This window comes from Nannospalax galili, unplaced genomic scaffold (assembly GCF_000622305.1).
Source record: "Nannospalax galili isolate Female #2095 unplaced genomic scaffold, S.galili_v1.0 scaffold1430, whole genome shotgun sequence".
Taxonomy (NCBI): Eukaryota; Metazoa; Chordata; class Mammalia; order Rodentia; family Spalacidae; genus Nannospalax; species Nannospalax galili.
The window spans coordinates 176,608-187,656 of NW_008329126.1; the positions used below are offsets into that span (position 1 = coordinate 176,608).

The window sequence follows — 11,049 nt, forward strand, 5'->3', positions numbered from 1 at the left end:
TAATAATCAGATACATACAGATTAGAGATGCATGTGCCAACATTTCAGTGTTAGTAGCAAAAACAATGAGTCTTTCTTCAAGGAACAATATATTCTAAAATGAAATGGAGATTTTTTTTTAAAGGTTAAAAACATCCAATTTTACGTTTTACAGGGCTTATACTGAGTTCAATAATATATAACTATATTAATTCAACTGTGCACCTAGAAACTTGTACCCACTTGTGAAAGATGTACTGTTGCTCTGGAGTGTGTTACTGAATATGTTAAAGCTATAATGAAAAGCTTCTAATCATGTAGTTATTAAAAATTTTTTAAAGTATAATGATTTAAAAAATTCTACAAAGCATAAAAATTTGCTCCTTAATAATTAGTAGATGTGAACAACATTACCATTGAAATCTACCTGATGACTTTATATCCATGCCCAGATGCCAAGGAGCTCAGAAAGTAACCGACTGTGACTAGTAATAATCTGATATACAGAGATGAGAAAGGCATGTGCAAACATCTTAATGTCAATTGCCATTAAAAATGAAGTTTTCTGCCTGAAACTCTGTATTTTAATAATGAAATGGAGTTCTTTTTTTAAGGCTAAAACTTCATTTAATTTTATGTCTTATAGGGTTTATGCTGAGTATGATACTGTATAACTGTAATAATTCAACTGTAAACCTAAAAATGTACAGCCAATTTTGTAAGAGATCTAGCCTAGCTCAGAAAATTGTGATTGAATATGTCAATGCTGATGTAATGAAATGCTTCTTCTAAATATGTGATTATTAAATAAATAATTATAAAAAACAGATTCAGCAGTCAAAAAATAAAGGTCCTATGATTTATTTATTATTTTTATTTTATGTGCATGAATGTAGTGCCTGTATGTAGGTAGGTGCACCTATGTCCTCTAATACCTGCAGAGGTCAGAGAGATGTTGGAGTTACCAATAGTTGTTAGCTGCCATGTGAGTGCTAGGAATCAAACCTGGATCCTCTTCAAGAGCCGCCAGTGCTACTCTTTACTGCTGATCAATCTCTCCAGCCCCAAGGTCCTATGTTTTTGTTTGTTCGTTTGTTTGTTTGTTTGTTTTTTGAGACAGTGTCTCACCATTTTTAACAAAGGTTTAAATTAAGAATTGAGGAGATAAGAATTGAGGAGACTAATCCCAGCACTTGTGAAGCAGAGGCTGACGGATCTCTGTGAGTTCAGGCCAGCCTGGTTTACATAGTGAGTTCCAGGCCAGCTGGAGCTATGGGAGACCCTGTCTCAAAAAGACAAGAAAAAAAGCAAAGGAAAAGAATTGAGGAGACAGCCAGGCATGGTGGTATACACCTTTAGTCTTAGCACTCAGGAGGCAGAAAAAGGCAGATCTCCTTGAGACTGAGACCATCCTGGTCTGCATAGTGAGTTGCAGGATAGCAATTTAGTCCTCCTGCTAGGACTACAGGGAAACCCTGTCTCAAAAAAAAAAAAAAAAAAAAAAAAAAAAAGATGAAGAAGAATTGAGGAGACAAAGAGGGAAAGATACTGAGAATATATGTCTGTATGTCAGTGTTACAGAATATTTATGATAAAGAGAAAAACTAAAAGGATAATCAGTGGATCAGAATCTCATAAGCACCTGACCTGAGGAGTTAGACAGTAGTCTAAATGAGAAACTCATTCAATAAACTGATAATAATTATACAAATTACCATAGATAAAGTTGATCTATGAATGTGGGTCTTGAAGACACTGCTTATAAAGTAACTAAAGCCTAAAGACTCGGTTAGAGAATAGCTCAGAGGTTAGGAGTACCTTTTACAGGGGACTGGAAAGATGGCTCAGTGGCTAAGAACACTGGTTGTTCTTGCAGAAGACCTGGGTTCAAATCCCAGCACCCACATGGCAGCTAACAACTGTCCATAACTCCAGTTCCAGGGGATCTGATGGCCTCTTCTGTCTTCTGTGGGCATTGCACAACACGGGTGCACTTACTTACATGCAAGCAATACACTCATACACATAAAATAAAAATATTAGACAAAAAAAGAGTACCTTTTACAGAAAACCTCGTTTTAGTTCCCATTAGCCATATATCAGCTAACAACCATCCATAACTCCATTTCCAAGTATTGCCTGACATGGGTGCACTCACCTACATGCAGGCAAAAGACTCATACACTTAAAAACAGTAGGGGGCTGGAGAGATGGCTCAGCAGTTAAGAACACTGGTTGTTCTTGCAGAAGACTGGGGTTTGAATCCCACCACCCACATGGCAGCTAACAACTGTCCATAACTCCAGTTCCAGGGGATCCAACAGCCTCTTCTGTCCTCTGTGGGCATTGCACGACACGGGTGCACTTACCTACATGCAGGTAATATACACATACACATAAAATTTAAAAAAAAATAAAAATAAAAACAGTAAATAAAAAGAAAACCTAAAGACCCATCAGATTTGTGTGTGTGTGTGAGAGAGAGAGAGAGAGACAGAGAGAGAATGCCACGTTTATGTGGTTGGAGCTGGAGTTACAAGAGGGTGTGAGCTGCATGATGTGGGTGCTGAGAACTGAACTCGAGTCCTCTGTAAGACTAGCAAGTGCTCTTAACCACTGAGCTTTTCCTCTAGCCCATAGTCTGAGCTTATTGGTAACTTAATTGATGCTTTTTGTAGACATTGGTCATTATTAACTGTTTTCTTCTCTTTGATCTGTAAATAAAAGTGTCTTAACTCTCTATCTCATCTTCTTTTTGATGAACTCGCTACGTAGACTCAGGCTAACCTTGAACTCACAGAGATCACCTGCCTCTGCCTCCCAAGTACTGGAATTAAAGGTGTGCACCACCTCACCCTGCTATAATTTTCTTGTTTAAGACAGGGTCTGACCTAAGTCTCTTAGTCCTCCTGCCGGTTACTTCCAAGTACTGAGATTACAAGCGTATGCCACCACACACATCTGACGTTCTAATCTATGTGTGTACGTGTAGATGCACAGATGCATAGGGGTGAGGAGCCAGAGATAGCATTGAGTGCCCCTATTACTTTTCACATTGTTTTTTGAGACAGAGTTTCTCACTGAACTAGAGCTCACCAATTAGCTAGGCTATCTGGCTAGCAAGCTTGGGGAATCTACCTCCACAATGCTGAGGTCACAGAGGTGCATTACCATACCTGGCTTTTATGTGGTTGCAAGTGATCTGAATTCAAATCTCATGCTTGCACAGCACTAAGCCATCTCACTGATCATCAACACTGGCCTAGCATTTTTTTAACAAAAAATAAACTGGGCGTGATGGCATACGCCTTTAATCCAGCACTTGAGAGGCAGAGGCAGGCAAATCTCTGTGAGTTCGAGTCCAGCCTGGTCTACATAGTGAGTTCCAGGCCAGCTGGAGCTACTGGAAGACCCTGTTTCAAAGAGACCAAAAAAATAAAATAAATAAAAAATAACATTTTGGTGTTTTTATTTAAATATTTTCTTTAGTGTTTGTGTATGTGTGTGTGTGTTGCCTGCATGTATTAAGTACACTCATGTTGTGCATATCTACAGAGGTCAGAAGTAGGCATTGGATCCGCTGAAACTGGTGCTAGGAGCCAAACCCAGGTCCTCTGCAAGAACACCCAGTGCTCTTAACCACTGAGCCATCTCTACAGCCTCCATTTTGTTCTTTTTAAAATAACTTTTTTTCACATTTTCTGTGTGTGCATGCATGTGCCATAACTCAGAAGTGGAGGTAAGGACAACTTTAGAGAGTCAGTTCTCTCCTTCCATGTGGGTTCCAGAGCTCAAACTCAGGTTGTCAGGTTTGTCAGCAAACACATTTACCTGCTGAGCCCTGTCTCCAACCCTATTTTGTTCTTTAATACCAAAAAAAGCATCCAAGAGTAAACTCTTATGTGTGTGTACATGTGTATTCATGTGTTTGAAAGTGTGTATGCATGTCAATGCCAGAGGAACCTCACATGTTGTTCTTCCTCAGGCACTCTCCACCTTGTTTTTTGGTACAAGGTCTCTTACTGGAACCTCAGGCTTTCTGGCCAGACAGCTTAACCCAATCTGTGAACCCCAGGGATCCTCCTATCTCCACCTCCTCAACACTGGCATTACAAGTATGCATCTATATACCATCACACCTAGCTTTTTTAGGTGGGTTCTGGGGATCAAACTCAGGTCCTCATGGGGAATAGTTTTTCCCAATGTCCTGATGAGAAGATATACATATATATATATACACACACATATTGTGGACATGGAGTCACTCATTCTTCTATTAAGGAAATTAAAATTTAGTTACATAGTAAAATGTTTTTAAATGGCTGTAACCAACCCATAATGATAAGGATTAATAGATACTTGTGATGTTTATTGTTTTGAGATTTATTTTTTGAAAATGGCATAGTTGTCAGATTCTTAAAATTTTATTTCTTCTCTAACTATGATTTTAGGATGCCAACCCTGTTGTAATTGAGCCATCATCAGTTATAAATGGAGGAAAATTTTCATTTGGAACAGCAATACACCCTATGGAACAGGGTGAAGATAAAGTCAGTAGTAACCTCAGTTATGTGAGTACTACAGAAGAGAAATTTTCAGACAACATTTCTTCTGCATCTGAAGCCTCAGAATCTGCTGGCAGTGGTAAATAAATATTAAGTATGACTTGGTTCCCATGAGGCTTCCTAATAGGCAGGTCCTAATAGGACTGGCTGGCCTCACACTTGCTTTACAGCTGAGAATGTCCTTGATACTCCTGATACTTCTTTTATCCAAGCACTGGGATTACAGACATGCACCACCACACCAGACTCAGGGTTAGTTCTTAATTGAGTCTTCTTTCATGGGTATTTGGCATCAGACTTATAGTCATAGTAGTAAATTTTGAATGAGGTGATCAATTGCAAGATTCTTGCATGTACTAATTGCTTTTTAAGTACAAACTCTGACTTTCTCAATATAAAAATATTTAATCTATTTGCCAGTAAATTCATATTTGTGAAAACAGATTTTTAAGAAAATGAAATTTTCTATCTCCAGAATTCTCTTTAACCATAAACATATCTCATTGGATTAGGGCCCTCATATCAGATTGTATAGACACCTAAGAATTGGTGTCAGAATTTGGAGATTGTTTTGTTAAGATACCACACATTAATAGTATTTTCCATAATTCGCTTCAGTCCTTTGTATTTACCTGAAATTTAATGAATCTGCACTTAGGAGGAAGATACTTTGACATTACTGATATTCAGCTAATTGAAGTATTCCCTGCTCTCTGCTGATAGTGAGACCCTCAGTCATACTCTGTCATTTTTTCCTCTTTAATATTTTCTCACCTTGTCTTTGGAGGAAGTAAGCAAACTGCTAGAGCTAGCATTTTTCCTACAAAGTTCTTTGTAGAATCTACTATTTCTCTTTCCTGATCTCACATTGCAGAGATCGTTTAGCAATCCTAGAAGTATTGTGAGCTGCTTCACAACACAATTCACCCTCATATCCTTCTCTCCCTCTCTTGCCTTCCGCTTTTAATGCTGAAAGTTGAATCCAATGTGTCATTTGTGCTAACTAACTGCATGTTCTACTACAAACAGTACCTTTAGCCCCAAACAAGAAACAAGATTATTTCTTAACTCTAGCTAACTTTCTGTTTGATACATGCTTTATTATGTAATATTGTTATCCACAGGCTGAGTAGTAGCACAAATAGAAGTTTTCAAAGCAGCTGATAAATAGAATGATTACCTAAGATTAACATGTAGTTGTGAGTTAAAACATCTGAAAATACCATCAAATTAAAGCTCTAAGCCATTATTTATCATTTTCCTGTGTGTGTTTTCCTATTATAAAAGATCATGAATATTTTTTAAATAGCTATATTAAGAAAACAACATTATTTTGTTGTTCTTGATTTATCTCCCCTCTTTAGAGGCTTTCTATTACTGTTGTCTACCAGAAGTATTTAGAATATGGATCCAAATAGAAGAAAGAATTTCAGGGAGGCTATGTGAAAACCCAGCTACTTGGCATATTTCATTTCTTCCCGTCAGGAGATCTGTAATTCTCATTATGACCTTTATGTATTCTAGGAAGATGGCCACATATTCACTTTTTTTTAAAGCTTTATTCTATTTAATTTATTCTATTTTATTTTATTCTATTTTTTAAAGCTTTTGTTCTATTTAATGTTATATTGTCTTTTGTCAGAAAAGAATACATCTATACTTTCTATCTTCTATATACTTAACAAAATTTAAAACTGTACTGACGTACCAACAGGATAACATGAATTCAATACATGGGCATCTGAGTTTATATTGTCAAACCTATTCATGTATAATAGCTTAAAAAAGCCAGGCAGGGTATCACATGCCTTTAATCCCAGAACTCAGGAGGTATAGGCAAGCAGATCTCTGAGAGATTGAGGCCAGCCTGGTCTGCATATGAAACCACAGACCAGCTGTGCCCACCGAGAGACTCTGCCTCAAAAAAACAAACAGCCTGGCGTGGTGGCACACGCCTTTAGTCCCAGCACTCGGGAGGCAGGGGCAGGCAGATCTCTGTGAGTTCGAGGCCAGCCTGGTCTCCATAGCAAATCCAGGCCAGCCAGGGCTATAGGGAGACCCTGTCTCAAAAAGACCAAAAAAAAAAAAAAAACACCAAATAAATAAATAATAAGGGATCCATCTTCTTTCCCCTAATAGGCTTTCTGTATTCTGCCACACCAGGGGCAGATATGTGCTTTGCTCGGCAACATAATACTTCCGACAATAACAACCAGTGTTTATTAGGAGCCAATGGAAGTATTCTTTTGCACCTTAATCCTCAGAAACCAGGAGCTATTGATAATCAGCCTCTAGTAACCCAAGAACCAGTAAAGGTAGGTAATTTGACATTGAACCTTAAAATTGTTCTTATTCAAGTAGCCAATAAATTTCAGAGAGTTAGCACATAGCAAAGCATTGTAGTTTGTTTAAATTAGCCTGTTGTAGGTGGAAATGTCTTTTCATAATACATCTCTGTGAGAGAGAATATACTATCATTTACTCCTTACTTTGAATTAATATAGTAATCCTTGGAAATACTGTTATTCTTAGGACAGCTACTGTGAAAAATACTATTTCACATATACATAGAAATTTTTTCCAAAGTGATATCATTTGATGTTTGAAAGAAATTTGTAAAATAGAATCATATTTCCAAATGCTTCAGTCTCAAAATGATTTGCTTTGAGTTCCCTCTCTTAAATAGTTTGTTGAAAAATAGAAATCTCTTAGAAAATTCAGTTTTCTGGGCTGGGGATTCAGCTCAGTGGTAGTTGTTTATTGAGTACAAAATCAAAGAAGAAAAAGAAAAAAATGATTTTCAGCATTATGAAACTGGAAAGTAACATGAATTTGTTCTATGACTAGATTTTTCTTGATGTATAAGAGACTTTATAATATTAAAAATCAATACTTACACTTCATTTTAAGGCTACATCATTAACACTAGAAGGAGGACGATTAAAACAAACTCCACAGCTGATTCATGGAAGAGATTATGAAATGGTCCCAGAACCTGTGTGGAGAGCACTTTATCATTGGTATGGAGCAAACCTGGCCCTCCCTAGACCAGTAAGTATAGTTGATAGTGCCTAATATAAGAAGTAGTCATAGAAGTGTGTGTGAGAGAGAGAGAGAAAGAGAGCAAAAGAGAGAGAGATGTATTCATGAGTGTGTGCAACATGTTGTTTGCAATTGTGTATAAAGGGCAAAAGTTGACATCGGATATCATTCTTTATCACATTGCACCTTATTTTTTGAGTTCACTCGCTGAACTCACCATCTAGGCTAGACTAGTTACATCTGTTTCTGTTCCTCCCACCAAGTACTGGGGATACAAATACACACTAGCACAGCTTTTCCATGAGTGCTAGGGATCTGAGCTCTGGTCCTCATGTTTGTGTTGCAAGCACTTAACTGAGCCATCTCCCCAGCCCCTAGAAGAGGTTCTTTTTTTATTTTTTGTGTAAATTTCCCTATCCACAATTTAGTTCTTACGTTATGGTACTTAGAACCTGTTGAAATTGAGAAATAATTATAGGTTCCTTTACTTTTTTTTTGGTCTTTTTGAGACAGGGTCTCCCTGTAGCTCCAGCTGTCCTGGAACTCACTATGTAGACTGGGCTGGCCTTGAACTCACAGAGATCTGCCTGCCTCTGCCTCCCGAGTGCTGGAATTAAAGACGTGCGCCACCACGCCCAGCTGGTTCCTTTACATTTTATTCATTCAATTAGTATTTATTGAGCACTATATAAGGAATTAGTGAAGCATAGTGACACATACTTTTAGTCTTCAGCTTAGAAGGCTGAGTCAGGAGATTCAAGAGTTTGAGGGCATCTTGAGCTATATAGTGGGTTGCAACCCAACCTGTGTATATAGAAAACTGTCTCAAAGGGGTATTGGTAGGAAGAGAGGAAAGAGGAGGTTGGTTTTGTGTCGATGAAGTAAGTTAACTTCAGAGAGGAATTTGGCTATAAAGCCTTAGTCTTTAATTTTGATGTTAATATTATTAGTAACTGTATATATTTAAAAAGAAGTCAAGGAATTGGAATTTGTAGTTATTGGCTGCAAAAAGATTACCACTAAATTTCTCATCAAGACTCCAAGGATGATGCCAGGTGTGGTCATGCATGCCTTTAATTCCAGCAGTTGGGAAGCAGAGGCAGATGGATTTCTGTAAGATTGAGGCCAGCCTAGTCTACATTGAGTGTTCCAGGCCAGCAGGGGCTAAAGGGAGACCCTGTATCAAAAGAGAAGAAAGAAGGAAGGGAGGGAGGGAAGGAGGAAGGGAGGGAAACCACGACACTAAAACTCTCAGAACATAGAACAAGGGATGAAGAGAGCACTAATACATCTTTCAGTTCTCATCAATGAAGCTCCCTCATGCAACAGAGGACCAGGAATACAAAAGGCCACAAATGGCCAAAACAGAGAATAAGAGTCAGCAGAGTGTGGGTCCTTGGATAGGTCTCCTATATTGTGGTCTACCCACTCAATGCTCAGGGACCATTTTGGAAGAGGAGGTAGAAAGATTGTAAGAGACAGGGAGAAGGTGCATGACTATATGGAAATAGTCCTAGAGGTGCTGGGACCCTTCTCATACAAACTACAGCAATGGTGTCAGCATGCACAAGACCCATGCAAACAGAACTGTAGAAATGAATTGCAAGCCCCAGTCTTAGTCAAAGAATTATTGGCAGTGATTACTGCTGAGTGAGGAAGAGTTGATCTTCTTGAAGGGAGAGACTCCAGATAAGCTAACTAAACCCCAGTGGATGAACTTACACTGAGGAACATCTCGGGACACTAGCTTTACATATTAGGCCTTAATACAAATGGCAGAATATATGAACTCCAGTGCGGAGGCTATGGGAGGGTGCCAAAGGGTAAAGGGGAGGGAGTATAAAGATGATTTTATGTGTGAAATACACACAAATTCAATTAAAATTTTTTTTAAATGCTCCAGGTAGAGATAGGTAGATAAATAGATGTTGATTGATAATTTATGTTTACAAAAGGAATGTGGAACAGTTCTTGAGTTAGTCATTTAATTTCTAGGACCTGATTTATCTTTGGCTTCTTATTTTTTTATTTTTTATTTTTTTTACAGTATTGGAGATTGCACCTAGGGCCTCACCCATGCTAAGCAAGGACTCTACTACTGAGCTATATCTCTAGCCTTACTTGGTTTATCTTAATCCTCTATCTGTGTAAAGGAATATTATGATATATTATGTTGAAGATTTGTAAATTTTAGCTTTCTCCTCTGTAACATAGGATTAATTTTACCTACCTCGTTGGACATACTTTAGGCAGGATCTTGCTATGTATGTATCCCAGGCTGGCTTTGAACTTGTTATGTAACTCAAGCTGACCATGATCTCTTGATCCTTCTGACTCAGCTTCCTGGGTACTGGGATTACAAACCCAGCTTAGAGTTGTTTGGAAGTAATGCATATGATAAGTACATCATTTGATTCATAGTGAGTGATCAAAGTTAATTGTTGTTACTCTGGTTATTATAATTATTAAATGAAGTTTTTCAGAGTCTCCCAAAAGATTGTGCTTTTTTATACTGATGTCAGATATACTTAGTTTAAGCCATTAATGTTCATTTATTGGTATATTTTTCATTTCCAGATATGATGAATATGGCTGGTTTGAAGAAAAATTACTTTTCTTTTTTGAGACAAGGCTTATTCTATAGACCAGATTGACTTAGAATTTACTATATCATCCAGGCTGACTTCAAACTCATAGCAACCCTCCTGCCTCTGCCTCAGAAATGCTGGTATTCAGAAATGAGCCACCATATATCTATTCCTGAAAAATTACTTGAGGTCGGGCATGGAGGCATAAGCCCTTAATACTAGCACTATGGAGGCAAAGACAGGGAGATCTCTGTGAGTTCAAAGCCATCCTGATCTATATAGTGAGTTCCAGGCCAGCTGGGACTGCAGGGAGACCCTATCTCAAAAAGACAGAAAAAAAAAAAAAAAAGAAAAATTACTTAAACCTGTTCTCAGTCAGAGACACTATTACCATAGTATATTTAAAAATTAATGCTTTTACTAGTTTGTGTTTTTTAAGTACTGATTGAATGTATTTTTTTATTTTATGTGTGTTTTGCCTGCATGTATATAGGTATACCATATGCATACAAAGCCCAAGGAGACCAGAAGAGGGCATCAGATCCACTAGAACTTAGAATGGTTGCTAGCCACCATGTGGGTGCTAGGAACTGAACCCAGGTCCTGTGCATGAATAGCTGGTATTCTTAACTACTGAACCATCTCTCCAGTTCCCCTCTTCTTAACTTTCTATTTTGAGATAGTCTCGCTAAGTTACCCAAACTGACCTTGAACTTGCTCCTAAGCAGGTTTTGAACTTGTGATCCTCCTGCTTCAACTTCTCTAGTAGCTACATTTACAGACCTGTGCCACAAGGCCCAGCTTGCTTTCACTTTCATACTTAACATAAATCATACTGTTTTTTTTAAAAAAAAAAAAAAGTTTTGGTTTATACA

At 37.9% G+C, this 11,049-nt stretch overlaps 1 protein-coding gene across 3 annotated transcripts in view; it reads left to right on the forward strand.

The window, feature by feature from the left end:
- The window catches only part of Usp32 (ubiquitin specific peptidase 32), a 217,704-nt gene that overhangs the window by 143,255 nt on the left and 63,400 nt on the right, over positions 1-11,049 (forward strand). For 2 of the 3 annotated variants that reach the window (XM_029562419.1, XM_008831098.3), the window contains exons 13-15: positions 4,431-4,623; positions 6,684-6,859; positions 7,455-7,595. In XM_029562419.1, the coding sequence (XP_029418279.1) occupies positions 4,431-4,623; positions 6,684-6,859; positions 7,455-7,595 (510 nt within the window). The remainder of the gene's footprint in view (positions 1-4,430; positions 4,624-6,683; positions 6,860-7,454; positions 7,596-11,049) is intronic. The other variant, XM_029562426.1, reaches the window with a different exon arrangement.